This window comes from Papilio xuthus, unplaced genomic scaffold (assembly GCF_000836235.2).
Source record: "Papilio xuthus unplaced genomic scaffold, Pxut_1.1 DF826115.1, whole genome shotgun sequence".
NCBI lineage: Eukaryota > Metazoa > Arthropoda > Insecta > Lepidoptera > Papilionidae > Papilio > Papilio xuthus.
In genome coordinates, this window is record NW_013532534.1 from 4116745 (window position 1) to 4132335 (window position 15591).

General features: G+C 31.8%; 4 protein-coding genes across 4 annotated transcripts in view; 3 read left to right on the top strand and 1 right to left on the bottom strand.

Moving 5' to 3' along the window:
• The first annotated feature begins 698 nt into the window (after window positions 1-698).
• On the top strand, window positions 699-3038 carry LOC106123298 (epoxide hydrolase 3-like). The gene is made up of 6 exons (XM_013319544.1): window positions 699-1014; window positions 1156-1280; window positions 1391-1503; window positions 1636-1804; window positions 2171-2319; window positions 2742-3038. Exons 1-6 carry the CDS (start codon window positions 817-819, stop codon window positions 3005-3007), a joined length of 1020 nt encoding a protein of 339 aa, XP_013174998.1. The 5' UTR covers window positions 699-816; the 3' UTR covers window positions 3008-3038.
• A 651-nt stretch (window positions 3039-3689) lies between these two features.
• LOC106123323 (epoxide hydrolase 3-like) lies at window positions 3690-6778 on the top strand. Its single transcript, XM_013319575.1, has 6 exons — window positions 3690-3945; window positions 5039-5163; window positions 5384-5496; window positions 5778-5946; window positions 6188-6336; window positions 6451-6778. The coding sequence occupies exons 1-6, from the start codon at window positions 3751-3753 to the stop codon at window positions 6714-6716; spliced, it is 1017 nt and encodes a 338-aa protein (XP_013175029.1). The 5' UTR covers window positions 3690-3750; the 3' UTR covers window positions 6717-6778.
• Window positions 6779-7250: 472 nt separating this feature from the next.
• LOC106123471 (FGFR1 oncogene partner 2 homolog) lies at window positions 7251-9979 on the top strand. The gene is made up of 5 exons (XM_013319822.1): window positions 7251-7578; window positions 7651-7785; window positions 8044-8295; window positions 8373-8501; window positions 8713-9979. Exons 2-5 carry the CDS (start codon window positions 7651-7653, stop codon window positions 8824-8826), a joined length of 630 nt encoding a protein of 209 aa, XP_013175276.1. The 5' UTR covers window positions 7251-7578; the 3' UTR covers window positions 8827-9979.
• Window positions 9980-13071: 3092 nt separating this feature from the next.
• Spase22-23 (Signal peptidase complex subunit Spase22-23) overlaps window positions 13072-15591 on the bottom strand; it is an 11729-nt gene continuing 9209 nt past the window's right edge. Inside the window, 5 exon segments of the mRNA XM_013319937.1 lie at window positions 13072-13330; window positions 13524-13790; window positions 14170-14348; window positions 15242-15342; window positions 15421-15537. Of these exon segments, the coding sequence (XP_013175391.1) occupies window positions 13201-13330; window positions 13524-13790; window positions 14170-14348; window positions 15242-15342; window positions 15421-15537 (794 nt within the window). The 3' untranslated portion in view covers window positions 13072-13200.

Consider the following 15591-nt stretch of genomic DNA (forward strand, 5'->3'; position numbering starts at 1 on the left):
TTTTTTTCGAACAAAGCAAAATTTGGGTGGTTAAGTGTTTAAGCAGGTAAGTTAGATAGTAATTGCTGTTAATTATTAGTAGATATAGAGCCAGTTAACTAATTTTGGCAATTGAATACAGGCTGGTAGGAAGGAAGCAGAAAAATGGATTTCTAGGCTGTTACAGTTGTGTGGTTACCCCACAAATTATAAGATAAAAGTTGTACAAGATCTTTGTTCAATATATGTATTGTCGTGACTGCACGTTTACAGTGGTAATAGTCAAGCTAAAATAAACTTAGATAGTGATCTAAGTTTATTTTAGCTTGACTATTATAATTAACTGTTATGTAGGGATAATTGAAACTACATCGTCTTAAAATATCAAGGAATTGCTATGGAATCCACCAATCAGATCACTACGTTATCGACAGTGGCGACGCCACTCACGTCACGAGTATCTCATTCAATTTACAATTTAGCGAAACTATTTTTAGTTATTTTGAATATTTTTTTAACTTTAAACTTATATACCAGATGATAACTATAATAAAACTAGGACAAAGGTTTATCACGGCTATTTATTTCTCAAAAGTAAGTACTTTTAAGAAAAAAATACTTACATAAAATAAATAAAAACCAAAACTTTTTGGTATACGTTATTGTCTTATTAACGCTGCAGGCATACGCCTTTATTTGTCCTTGAACTTTGTCATACTCTACACCTTGATATAATGTTATGAGGTATACTCATTTATCACATGTACGTTCGGCACCGATAAGGACGGACTCGGACGTCTCTTGTCACACGAATATAGTCCACAATTTTATTTTAAAATGAATGTTACGGTTATTCAACGTTTTTTTGTGGCGAATATTTTAACTGCTGTTTATAGTGGCTTAGTTGCAATCGTTATTTTCCTGGGGTCATTGATACATCAACTTAAGAATATTGGTAAACAAAAGCCGAAATTTGATCCACCCGCAAGTCTTACTGATCCAAAGTATGGTGTGCATAAATATATCAAAGCTAATGTGAGTATAATTTTCAAAATATTTTATCCGATATTCTAATATCAGTCTAATTATTTTATTTTTGTTTTGGATCGAATCTAAAAGTAACAACCAACCTTTTTAGTGGTATTTTGTTAATAAACTCTAGTGTATTATTTTCAGAATGTGAAATTACATTACGTTGAGAGTGGTAATCCATCTAAACCACTTATGCTGTTTGTGCATGGATTCCCAGAATTTTGGTATACATGGCGGCATCAAATTCTTGAATTTAATAAAGATTACTGGTAAGCAAAAAGTCGAATTTATGAAATAGTCCTTACCGTAAATTTATACTAAAAACAGTTTTCTAATAATCTATTTTTTTATTTAATGTTGACTGTCGTGTCTGTTGCAGTTGTGTGGCACTAGATATGCGTGGTTATGGAGATTCAGAAAAACCAGAAGGAGTATCTTCCTATAAACTAGACATACTTGTCGAAGACCTCCGGGATTTTGTACAAAAATTGGGTGAGTGTGATCGTTATTGGTCATCTTTATTTTTTTTTGACAAAGTTTTTTTTTTGAGTCTGCGTTTCGGTCTGTGGCCGGCTCTAGTTTTACTTTAATTTTTATTTTTTAAATATTCAAATTTATTTTAAGGTCGGAACAAGTGCATACTTGTAAGCCACGATAGGGGTGGCATAGTTGCCAGTAAGTTTCGTGACACACATCCTGAGTATGTAGATGGTTTAATAATGTTAGCAAGTATAACCAGAGAATCTTGGCATGGAGAGATTTGGGGTAACCTTAAGCAGCATTTCCTTTCATGGTATGAATTTATGATTACTTTTTATTCCAACTATTTATAGCAGTAAAAACAGTACTAGCATGTAACTTGATATTTGTATCGTTAGTTTGTACTAATACTTAACCTTAGAATGGCATTGCACTAAACTTATATATTGACACTCCTTACTTTCTCTTAAAATATAGATGCAACAATATGTACAAAAGCACAGAAATTTAAATTTAATTTAAATTTGTGTACACGTCTGTATGTAAGATTTAATTTTTTCCTCTTTTCTCATATCAACAGAATAAAACATAAAACTAAATACTACGTGTATTAATAAAACATAACACTACCGTTTATTTTTTACTGAATAATAAAAATTTCGATACGTTATATTTTTAGGTATACTTTATTTTTCCGCGTGCCAAAGTTACCTGAGTGGGGACTACAGATGCGAGATTTAGGAATTTTTGATGTTATGTTAAAACATGGTGACAAAAACGCCGATAAGGATACTATTGATTGCTACAAATACACTTTTAGTAAACCGGGTGAGTAAATTATTAGGATTATACACTCACCGTTTTATGCCATTTTATTTGCTCGTACGTACGTATGTTAGTACTTATTTCTCGTTTAACTAAAAGTTAGACTGCAAGACTATTTTCAAGAACTTCGTATGTGACAATTTACAGTTCTATAGAAAGTTTTGTGTGCACTATATGAAGAAAAGAAGGCAGACTTTAAAAGTTAGATTTCATTTGCAATATTACATCTCTATCACAATAATGTTCTCAACTTCTAATATCAGCGTCAATCTTTAAATGATAATCAACTTTATTTCTACCTGCTGTTTTTTTTCTGGTCTTTCTTACAGTTAAAACCCACTTCGTCCAAACCTGCTGATAATATACCTGTAATTGCTGGCGTGCATCAGTATTATGGTTTTCTTTAATTTGAATAATTATTTCAGGTTCCTTCACTCCACCGGTAAACTACTACCGAGCGATATTCTCTTTGTCATGCCCAGAGAAATACATAGATAATAATGTACCAATGCTTGTCGCTAACGCAGAGAAAGATATAGCACTAAGTCCAAACTTATTAAATCGTATGAAGGAGGAATACAAGTATATTGAAACAATGCTAGTAGAGGACACACTTCATTTCTTACAAGAACAGAAACCAGAAAAAGTCAACAAGATTATGAGAAAATTCCTCGCTAAGCATAAATTATAGATTTAGATCATAATTAAAAAATTACATTGCACAACTTTTTTTCTTTCTTCTACGCAGCAGTCAATTGTTTTAAATGTTGATTTAGCTATGGACCAAATAAAGGATTTCTTATTAATTCAGTTTATTTGTATTTAAAAATATACGTTTCTGAACATCACAAATGATATTTTACGAGCTAGGGAACAAAGGTTATTCAGAATTGATCCTGTCACGCGATCGAGGGTTTACGAAAATATTTATTTATCTAGCTTTATGGGTAAATAATAAACAGTAGCTAAATTATTTAATAGATTTTACAAATATTACGTAAGTTTTATCTACATTTTGCAGAGTTCTTTGGAATTGTACTTTGTACTAAGGTGATTTGACGATCAGAATGACTCAGCTGTATTTATATTTTAACCTTGAGCTTTATACTCGAAATTATATGACAAATGGACTTTGATCATACACATTTATAGTCGGTTGCCGTGCTATTATAATAAACGTTTGTTATAACATGTTGCGCTTTTGATATTAAACAAAGTTTTACATTAAAGACTCATCGTACTTATCTTAAACCTATTACGTAAATCGTTGTCAGTCCAAAACACTACTAATCTTTATTTTTAATACTCTGTGTAATTGTTATAATTGCTATAAATATAGGTATTACACAATCTATTATCTATTCAGCCAGAAATATCGAAAAACGCGGACGTCTGTAGTCATTCACTGATGTACTCAACGTATCATTTTTAAAAATGGATTTCACCGTTATTAAGCGTTTTTTCGTCGCTAACATTTTAACTGTATTTTATAGTATTACAGTTACAATTGTTTCTTTATTGATTTACTTAAAGAATCTAATTTTTAATTCTGGTAAGCAATCAGTATTATCTCCACCAGCAAGTCTTTCCGATCCAAAATACGGTGTGCACAAATATGTAAAGGCAAATGTGAGTATTTATTATATTAGTATTAATTTTTGTAAATTTGATAAATATTATTTAAATTATTTCAAAATTTAATAGCAGTTAATAGGTTAATAGAAAGATTGAGTAAATGATGTATAAAATGTTATGAAGGGATGTTTTTTATCACGTTTAAAATTTTAAAATATGTTTCATTATTTCATTTCAAATATTTTGTTAGGTAGGTACATAAGGAAGGGGTGGGAAGACTTTATTTCTTCGTTAAGCCACAGAACAGGGGGATAACTGTTTTCTGTATGACCATTCCATTCCACCATCAGAGATTGCGAGAGCTCGACCGAGCTATTTGCTTGTCTCAGACTATTCGCATGAGTTTTTTTTGGGTTCCGTACCTCGAAAGGAAAAAAACGGAACCGTATTAGGATCACTTTGTTGTCCACCTGTCTGTCAAGACCCTTTTTCTCAGGAGCGCGGTATCAAGCAGAAATTTCTATTAAACACCAAGATCTGCTGTCCCTTGGTGCTGTGAAAAAAATTAATTTATAAGCCAACGTAATTAAAAAATACAGGCGTTTATGTAGCAAATTTTCGACACTCGCAAGGGAATCAAAACCTACAGGCTGTTTCCCATGAACTTAGAATCTTAAAATTTGATACGAAATAACGTTGTATAGCACAAAAAAAGGAAAAATTGCGGAAACCGTAAATTTTTAATTCCATTACATAAAAAAAAATTCTTTGGAAAAGACCTTGAATGTTATAATGACTGTCATAATTGTAAAATTAATTGTCATCATACGTAGGCCCACAAATGATTATACTTAGTCATGCAAGTTATGTCTGTCTATATCAGATAAATAATTAAGATTATATATTATCTTTAATTATATTTCAATTATTATTTAATTAATTAATTAAATCTTACTTCTTACTCATATTATAAATGCGAATGTTGGGATGGATGGATGTTTGCATGAATGTGAATGATGAATGAATGGCTGCATGAATATCGCTGAAATTTTGCATAGATTTAGATGTTTTTCTGGAAGAACACATAGGTTACGTCTACGTCTTACTTTCGAATTTACCAAACTTTTTTTTTATTTTTTTATTTTAGAATGTAAAATTACATTATGTGGAAAGCGGTGATCAATCTAAACCGCTCATGTTATTCCTGCACGGATTCCCGGAGTTTTGGTATAGCTGGCGAAATCAAATTGTTGAATTTAATAAAAAATATTGGTAAGTATCACATTTGTAATAAAGTATATATTCGAAATATCATCTTTTCGCATTTTGATGACAACGCAAAGAAATATAACAGTCTCTTTCTGGCTTTAACCGAAAAGTACTACTACAATAATTTTTCGGATAGTTTCCTACGCTGTTTACAACAGTTGCACGTGGTTATTTACTTTAATAATGAGATATACAGAAAGAAATAATTATAAGTATGTTACAGGTGTGTAGCGGTTGATATGCGGGGTTACGGAGATTCTGAGAAGCCAGAGGGACTAGATGCATACAAATTAGACATATTAGTGGAAGACGTGCGTGATTTTATGCGCAAATTGGGTAAAGCAATAAATTTAATGCGCTTATTTTGCGATTATTCTGTGTACCTTTACTATACTTTCTAGTTTTTAACTTTTTGGCGTAATATTACTTAATATATATAATTGGCTTAATATTCCTTATGACAAAGTTTGCGTGCAAGGCGTGTGTTACGTAACTTTATAATGGCTGAACGCATCTCTATAAAATTGGGAAGAGTGATAGATTGCAATCTGCGATAGTGCAGAAAGCATAGCAATATCTAGTTAAGAAATTTCTATAAGAGTATGTTATGTTTTTAGGTCGCAATAAGTGTATATTGGTGGGCCACGATTGGGGTGGCATAGTAGCAACCAAGTTCCGTGACACACACCCAGAAGCGTTAGACGCATTGATACTGCTCGCCAGCATATCCACAGAAGCATGGAGTCGAGAGATTTGGGGTAATCTAAAACAGAACAAGAAATCATGGTACGAACTTTTTTACACTAAAATTACATATTAAATTACTTTTTCAATACATTTGCCGTACCCTAATGCATTACAATTGAATTAAAATAGAAGCGAAGATGGCCTAATGTATGGCGAGTCATTAACGTTATTTTGTCCTTTGTCATTTTAGAGATAGAGTCCACATTTCTATTTAGAAAAAGAATAGAATTACAAAAAGGAAGAAGATTTAAGCATGTTTAATTATTAAATATATTTGCAGGTATATTTTCTTCTACCGCATGCCAATGTTAGCAGAACTGACTGAATCATTGACAAACATGAGAATTTTCGACATCGTTTTCAATCATGGTGATAAAAAACTTGACGAGGATACTATGAAATGCTACAGATACGTATTTCCGACACCAGGTGAGCGTTATAAAATCGTTTTTTTTTTAATTTTAATTATTCGTTTGATATCATCCTTTGAGCCTTTTATCATCCATTAAATAATTTTTACGTAACTTGAAAATCTTCTTTCAGCTTCTTTGACACCACCGATAAGTTACTACCGAGCTAATTTCAAATTGACATTCCCGAATAAGTATGTAGATAACAATGTTCCGATGCTTGTGGCCAACGCAGAATTGGATGTAGCTTTAGCTCCAACATTATTGGACCGTATGAAGGAAGAATACAAATACATTGAAACAATGTTAGTGAAAAACAGCCATCATTTCTATCAAGAAGAAGAACCAGCGAAAGCCAACAAGATTATAAGAGATTTCCTTGCTAAGAATAATTTATAGATCGGAAAGATTTACTTCAATGTTTGTTAAAAAAACATGTAATGTGTCTAACGGTCAATATTTTTTTGCGAAGCTCATTTTGTATTGTTTAGTGTTGTCGATATAGGGATTTTTCTAAATAAATGAGTTTCAAAATTTTTCGTTTATGTTTACTTACATCAATTTACATATTTTGATTATGTACATATACGTAGTCAAATAGTCAAACCAAGATTCCTTTGCCACACAGCTTCTTCGGTGGGTTTAGGCCAAGTTTCGACTGCCGCGACACGTCTTTTAATACATATTGTCATCACTCTCGTTCTCTTTGAAAGAACAAAGACATCACTATGTGTCAATACAATTATCACAGCACTGGAGTTTTTTTGTGTGTGAGTGGAATTTTACGAATTCACAATAACTCACTTAAGAAGTCAAAATTATTATGATGTGCAATCGTCTATAAATAATTATCATTTTTCCATTTTCATAAACTTTTGAGAATGAGCAGAACTCTATGAAGTCTATGAATCTATGAATGCCTTTCAACTATAGCATAGACAATCAAGGTCATGTCACAAATATTAATCGTGACAAGTCGAATAGTTACAGCAATTTTGGAAAAACTTGACTTTCTCTTTTTCTTTAGGCATAGTTTATGCATACAAAGTGGTTTCATTTTAGAGATATCGAACTTTTCGTTTTAGAATCACTTTGGGTACACCTCAAATTCTCAAATGAGAGCTAATGGCCGCCGAACACTAATCACGAAACAGCTGATGTGCGTCGTTTGATTAATCAATTAACATTCCTGTTTGCCCTACTGTTTCTACATTGTTTAAATGATACTTTATTGGCAAAACAGTTCTTTGTGGAATTCAGGGTTAGTATTTATAGTGTTAATAACACTTTTTTTAAGTGAAGTGAGCGTTTTATACACTGTTGGTTTTTTCAGATGTCACTGACCATTCAACAAATTATTTTGGATGCTAAAAGACTAGCTGGCCGTCTCAAAGAACGGGAAACCGAAGCGGATGCTTTATTAACTGAGACACAATCGGCGTATAGACAAATTCATACCATGAAACAGGTACGATTCTGTTGATCCTTTGTTGGTCTAGTATACCGTATTAGATTTTAGAAGACAACACTCTAATTTAAACAGGAAACAATAGCTTTCAATATGGATTTGAGAAAAAGCAATATTAAAAATATCTTTCAAAAAATATTCTTTCTAATCATTAAATATTGTATCATATGTTTAAGTGCTCAATTATTAACATAAATTATACAACAATTATTTACTTAATTTATAAGCATATACAGTTACAACAATTGTTATCTATAGTACAAAGAAGAAGTGGACACTCTCAATGAAGCTTCAAGAGAAAGACCCCGGGGAGAACTGATTGCCAGTATTGAAAGAGAATCTCGACTTATGCGTGATGTACAAAAAGAGAATGGAGAGCTCCGCGCCGCACTGGAAGATCACAGGAGGGCTTTGGAACTTATTATGTCCAAATATCGCCAGCACACTGAAAAGAGAATATGGGAATCACGGATAGATTTTACATCTGCAATTAATGATAAACAGCAAGAGGTACTACTAATACTTTGTTGATATTAATATTTTGTACTTAGCTTATTTAATATTGTCAATATTTACGTATTTAACAGTTGATTCGTCAACAAGCAGAAAGAATTAATGAGATGACCAGTGTAATGTACAAAGCTGTAACCTTGGATGAAAATTCTGACACAAGGAAAGAAGAAGAATTGTACCAAAGGCTTATTACTGAGAACAAGGTATTGAATGAATTTATGTTTTTTATAAATTTCAATTTCACAATTTAAAAGATATATATCGAGGTTTAATCATTTTCATTTATATACAAAAATACATCAGAGATTCCAAAACTGTTAAAATTAAGATTAATTTATTTTCCAATTACAAGGCATATTTGATATATGAAGAAATCTAATACCATACTTTAATATAAAAACATAAAACTTCCAGGGTCTTAGAGAGATGTTGAATCTCTCAAGGCGGTATGGATCTGAGCGATCATTAGCTCCTCCCACAGAAGATAAGCATGTACAAACTGATGGACCGCCTGTTACAAGCGCGTGACGCCCCGCGGCGGACACATGCCGCCTCTAATGCGCTCATTGCGCCTCTTCTAGCGCCCAACGCGCCTCTTTATTGCGCTTAAGGGCGCCTCTTAAATAGGTAGATTACACTAAGCCTCCTGTCGGCACATTTGCCTTTTTTACACTAATCTTTGCACACAGAATGTGATATATCGTTTCTAATAATTCAAGGAAGTTTTTGTCTTTAATAACCTCTTTACTGCAATATAGATATGTGAAGCCCTTAGGGCATCTGGGGATCAATGAAAGTAGGTACTGATCGCAAGTAATAAAGTACTAAAGCAATACCATAAAGTTCCAGAGCTGAAATAAATTGGTGTTTCATTCTACGGTAGGCAGAAATCAAATCTAGAATAGTTGACAAATACCCCTTTTCCAATAGGGTTCCGTAGTCAAAAAAGTTTGAGAATCGCTATAGAATATCTGTTTCAAAGATTCAACTAGAAAGTTTTTCAAAACTTTGAGGTTCTCTTTTACATAAAGACTGGAATACATAGAAACAGTTTGAAAACATCTAGGTGTTTGTGCTGTACTTTTACTTTCATAGAACTTAATCTGAAACCTAAGTTTCTAGTATTATTAGCTACTGTAATATATCGCGATCTGTGTGCAAAGTATATCTGAACACTGAACCATGACTTACTTGTTTTATTAAATTTATTGATAATTGTTTTTTCATATTCAATACTTAAGAAATTTTATACAATACTGTTCATATTTGTTTATTGAATGTGCAGGCAGGAAGGATATTCTTTTATAAGCCACCAATTCAGGGTGCAATTTTCATTTTACTGTTACTTATACATTTCCAATGTGTTTTTTACCTTTAAATAAATGAATTTCTAAAATACTCTGAAAAGGTTGTGTTAAGAAAGAATATTTTAATTATATTGTTTGGTATGACTTGCATTGATTTACACCAAAAAAAGGGTTCCTTAAACCTTTTTTTTGTTATATATTTGGTTATTGTAATTTTATTTTTAAATGAGTCAATAAGAAACTTTTGAAACAATGACGGTGGTTAAAATTAGAAACAAAACTGCCATTAACAGGTGCATATGATTTTTTTTAGATATTAGTATTAGAAAAAAATATGGTCTTTTAATTTGAAGCTATATGATATTTTTTACAATAAAGCGCTTATGTTCCTCAACATATTTGATTTAATGTAACAATGAATGTTTGATGAAACTTATAATTAAAAGTAAAATGAAAATGCACTCGGTGGCCACTGCCTGTTGAATGCTATTATAATATTCAAACTTTATAGCGGCTCGCAGTTGCGAGCGCATGTTTGGTATGGATGAGTCAAGCTCATTTTATGTCAAATATGCCAGATTCCAATCTAAACTCTAATTAAAATAAAAATAGCTATAAAATAACATTAGCTACCCTTATTTTACAATACATGCCCTTATTTACAAATTAACTAAAAGTCGAACATCAATATGGCTGCCGTTTATGGAATTTGGAATACCTCTTTAATTTAGGCTTTTTACAGAAACAAAGGATAGTTACATCTCATTACGGATACTTTATTCGTCGTGTAGGAGGAATTCTATTCACTGTATTTCCCACCAAATTCCGAGCCAGTATAAAGTTTGAATGGCACTGTATTAATGTTGTTTTTGTTGACTCAGGATCTTAGATTGCTCGAATTTCGTCTAGACTTAAATTAGATTACTTTGTGTTTGTAAGCGCAGTACTTTGTGGGACCCATTATCTGTTAACAAGTTATATTACAGAGTGATTATTGATGTGGAACATTAGTTTGATCATTTTGAACTAAGGAATTATTTACGTAGTAATATACTACGAGTTTAAAAAAAATTAAATCTTTAAAACGAATGAATTTTTACAATCCAATTGATAAGGAACTTTATTTAGATTGACAAAATTAATTATATTAAAATGAAGAAGAAAAAAAAACAAGTACTATCATTATTTTATACAAGTTTTTGAAAGGTGGTAACCCGCAGCAATATTAATCTTTATTTTCATTAAGATACTTAATGTAAGTTTTTTTTCATGTTTCAACATCAAGATACTGGGTACTAGTCAACATGCACTGGTCATATTTAGTACTGTGTTTACTCTTTATTCAACTTAACCTTGGTCTTCATACTTTCCATCTAGAAATTATTGATATACTACTCAACATCTTATAAATGCTTTTGCATTGAATTGATTGTAAGAGTTTTGATGCGATAAATATTCGAGAAACATCTCTAATGTCTTAGTAAGTAAATAATTAATATGCAATATTTTTTCACGCGTTCGTATCTGCTTTGGATGTTAGAAGTTCTAAGTAGAATATATTGTAGCGTTTCTGGTTAGAATATATCGTATTGTCATCCCGTTGTACGGGCAACAAGCAATAAATAAAGGACTGGTTCTGATAAAACATAATTCGTATTAAAAAAAATTAATGTTTTAAGGAGATAACAACTCTAGTGAGTAATGATGACCGTCCTCTTACAAGCTTCGGTATTACTACGCGGGCACAATAACATGACACCTCCACGGGCGCCATGGTTTCAATGAGTGACGCAACTAATCAAGATGCACGGTACTGTGACGTCATCATGCTCTTGTGTCACTGTGCGCGGGTAGCTTAGTTTTAAATTTCATAGTTTAAATACCTCTCCAATATGAGCCCGAATGTATCGGCGATTTTTTTTCTTTTAGTATAAAATGCGCATTATTCTGAGGCTATTTGCGGCGCGTGTATGTAGTTATTACAAATTTCCTTACCTCAATAGAGTGTAACCAAATAATTTTACAATATCCTAGAATTAAATTGTGAGTAATTTTTGCTCATTCTTATATCGGATTCAAGAAGTATGTGGACTTGTTTATAAAAATATGTATTAAAGGAAAATAAGCGCAAAGGATCAACATACAATTTTAAAGGTAATTCTAGAACAATTTAGGGAGTAATCGAAGTTAAAATTATTTTTAAACGAGATTTTATACCTTACTAAAGCACAAAAATTATTGAAAAATATGAAATAGGACATTACTGTTTTGAACTATATACTCTTATAAGTATTTTACGTTGTAAATTGTTCTGTAGTTAATATTTTACTATATTTTAGGATTCAATAACTGTTTACAGAATCATTTGAATCAATTTATATGGCAGGTAGGATCTCTCTGCTATAACTAAGAGCATTGGGAATGAAGTTGTTGGATGTTTAGCGATCTACAATTTAGATATTGTTAAATCTGTATTTTAGTTAATAATAGTTATGTCTCTAATAATAACATGTGAAACACATGTTAATGTAAAAATTATTTACCTCATAAGAATATGCTTACATGTGAGGTGTTCTATATTTTAAATTGTAGTATTTGAAAACGCTGTTTCGGCTTGTATGCATTTATGGTAAGGAATTTCCGAAAAAATTATATTTCTACTTTCGTACGAAAGTCTGTGAATCTAGGATTTATTACCTTACCTAAATCAAATATGTTTATCAGTCGAAATGGTAACATTAATCTTTGGTTTCTGAGATTAAAATCCTTGTCATCCATCAGACAGAGATCTTAATGTTTTACATAAGGATTTTGGTCTCGGAAACCAACAATAAATAGATGTTTTTAATAAGATACTGTTTTACATGTAGATGTTCCTTGAAATCTACAAAGTTTAGTAACATTGTATCTTAGTAGATACATTTAAAGTGATTATATAGTACGTTTTTCTGCCGTAGTGACATGTAGAGCTAAAATATAATAATGTATCCTTAAAATGTATTTGACAAATAAACAACTCTAAAATACTATATAGTATGGTTTTCTTAAACCTTATCTTATTTTAGTGAACTGGATTGTGCAAAAAATAAGTTAGGAAGAATTAAAACACTCGACAATGAAACATGTTCAACAAGAATTGGAAGAGTATTGTATTCTAATATAGATTAGAATACCAGTAAAAGCATTTCCTTGTCCTAATGCCATGTTTACAAAGTCGTTACTTAGAGTGGGTGTAATGTAAGATGACCTTTTAGGTTACTACAAGCTGTCATCCGCAACTTCAAATGCACGGAATTAAAAAAACCAAAACCTATTTATAGCGAATTCCATCAAGATCCGTTTAATTGTTCTGGAGATATCTTCAAACAAACATCCATCCATCTGAACATTCACATTTATACAATTAGAATCTTCCCATCTTAAAAGATTCAGCCAGAGATAGCAAGGGTAAGATATAAAAATCAAATTCCATTTTACACAAAGTAATATATTAGAAGATCTTATTAAATATCTCAAAAGTCCCCAACTACACAACAATAGTTCCCTCCTAACCTTGTAGTAAGAAAGGGGAAGTTCATTCATGTACATACATGAATCATACTCTAGTTTGTGTATACTCTGTGGGGAACTTGAATGAATGTTGTCCGATTGCTTCAATGTTTGGTAGAAGACCAGCATTTGGAATGATGTTCCATGAGAGGGTAAGAGTAACATTCTGATGACCCCTGAAATATACAATTTAAATTTAACATACAAAATTAAAAGATTGAACTATTAGCCTGATGAAGCTACTTATAAGTTGTCACAGATTAAAAATCTATGTAAAATGTACTTATTTAGAGATTTATGTATGTAAGAGAAAAGCATGCCCTATTAAAATTGTTCTAGGTTTTTACTACATTTGGTTAGTGTACTTACTTCAAACCATTACCATCATCCCAGAAGTAGTATTTTGTGTTCATATTCTTAAAATCTAATAGTGCATTTTCTCCTCTTAAAATAATTTTATCCCAAAGTACAACTTGATTGAGTTCGTTGTTGGGTGTAATATATTCTGCTGTGAGGTATAAGAACAGTTGCTTCACATTCCAGTTGAAAAGATGAGACAGGTCTGTTTTGAGATCAAATGTAAGGAAACCAAGATCATTTCTTTCTCTGGAAGCACCATAATCGGGAACATTCTTACTGCAAGAAAAAATTGGACATAAAAAAATACATACATAAATTTAACAGATACAATACTATTTAATGTGCATTTAATGATATGTATAAAGTCTATTGATTGGTAGTAATTATTTAAAAAGGGAAGAACTCAAGGAAGTTTCAGAGGGTGTTGCAATTAAACAATTGTTGTAATACTGTAGGTAGTTTTTTTGAGTTTTAGAGCATAATAACACCAGTTTTAAAATATGCTTATAACAATCTGTGGAAAGTATAAGTGTGATTGTAAATATCTAAAACATTACGATCGAAAGTTAACCGATAGGTAATTCACTTCCATGACAGCGACATGGAAATCTTCGTAAATATGAATTTCAGAGATCTTATGATTTAGTATACTTACACGACTACTTTAACAGTGTTCATTTGAGCGGCAGTTCTATAATCCACGGTTAAAGTGGATAGAAAACACAAAAATGTTAAACATGCTAACACACTTAAAGTATAGGTTAATATCGCATTTCCTCTCGTTAAAACCGAATACATGTTGAATTGTGTTTATAGCAAAGGTTTGCTATAAATCTTTAACACAAATAAATTGTTTTATGTTAAATTTTGATTACTTTCTGTTGGCGATTTGATGACATTAAAGACACGTCACATTCAACTTCACCCTTGCTATGCCAGAGTCTGCTACGTATTTTCTATAAATTTATACCGTATTGCTTGTAGACAAAGTTGGTTTTACAAAGTAAAATTGTAAAAGATCGAAAACGAAACACGTTTCGTGTCAATCCGTTTCGTTCTACGCTTAGTGTTTTAGATGTCAATGTGTTCTTTTGTATTTTGTGTTCTTAATCGTACCACAAAGTTCGTGGAATATTGATATAGAATGACTGGATTTAATTATGTATTCTCATTGTAAAATAAATAGGTGATTAACAGTAAAGTAATAAATTAAAAAAAAAAAAAATTAAAGTCACCTTTTTGAAGAAGTTTACACAGTTTCCGCTAGAGGGAATAGTTTTCAATTCTTACAATGCGTGATGCAGAATAACAAAAGCTTTAATTAAATTCGAAATGCGGGAAATTATTCCAATGTGAGATTTATAATTGTGACGAAGTAGCAGATTATCGACTTGTATCAGGTACATATTTTCAGATCATTACACGTTCACTAATTTATTTTTTTGTAATTCGGAGATTATATATATTATTGGGTATTATCGGCAATTAGCAACCAGGTCGAATAATAGAGACATATTTAAATTACAAAACTATAAGTTTAAATTAACATTTGAAGGTATAATAAAGAATAAAAGTACGTAATTGTATAACATTTTATTTAAAGTTTAAGCTACATTTTGACTTATAATTAAAACTATAGCTAAAATGAAGACCTGCAATGACAAAAGCGATGTAAGTGGTGCTTTGTTACAAGGTACACCGCCCGGCACAGATCGACAAAAGCACACTCTAGTGGCGAAGCTGCCATTCCTCTGCTGATAGCATCCACTGGTGACCGCCGCACCGAAAGAGTCCACCGCCCGAGTGCACAAGTAAGTAGAGTTCTCAACTGAAAATTGAAAAATCGTGTTTTATTGCACCCGTCCCAGTTTTGTCGACGCTGTTATTTTATTACTTTATGCCATACCGTGTCCATCAAAGTAGTAGGTGTATTTGGCGCAAACATCATTCGGTCCCAGTATACAGGAGGCGTCGCCGGAGTGGTGTGTCCAGATGTACTCCACATCTGGCCATGTCCCATCATCTGGAATATAATAATGTAGTTTATGATAATAAAGATGAAAGCGAACACTTAGCC

Excerpts from the sequence above, each read along its gene's own strand:
- LOC106123471 (XM_013319822.1), top strand. The coding sequence starts at position 7,651 with ATGTCACTGACCATTCAACAAATTATTTTGGATGCTAAAAGACTAGCT. Across the intron at positions 7,786-8,043 it reads AAATTCATACCATGAAACAG|TACAAAGAAGAAGTGGACAC; the intron begins GTACGATTCTGT and ends TGTTATCTATAG. Across the intron at positions 8,502-8,712 it reads GGCTTATTACTGAGAACAAG|GGTCTTAGAGAGATGTTGAA; the intron begins GTATTGAATGAA and ends TAAAACTTCCAG.
- LOC106123298 (XM_013319544.1), top strand. The coding sequence starts at position 817 with ATGAATGTTACGGTTATTCAACGTTTTTTTGTGGCGAATATTTTAACT. Across the intron at positions 1,281-1,390 it reads GAATTTAATAAAGATTACTG|TTGTGTGGCACTAGATATGC; the intron begins GTAAGCAAAAAG and ends TGTCTGTTGCAG. Across the intron at positions 2,320-2,741 it reads ATACACTTTTAGTAAACCGG|GTTCCTTCACTCCACCGGTA; the intron begins GTGAGTAAATTA and ends TAATTATTTCAG.
- LOC106123323 (XM_013319575.1), top strand. The coding sequence starts at position 3,751 with ATGGATTTCACCGTTATTAAGCGTTTTTTCGTCGCTAACATTTTAACT. Across the intron at positions 3,946-5,038 it reads ACAAATATGTAAAGGCAAAT|AATGTAAAATTACATTATGT; the intron begins GTGAGTATTTAT and ends TTTTTATTTTAG. Across the intron at positions 6,337-6,450 it reads ATACGTATTTCCGACACCAG|CTTCTTTGACACCACCGATA; the intron begins GTGAGCGTTATA and ends ATCTTCTTTCAG.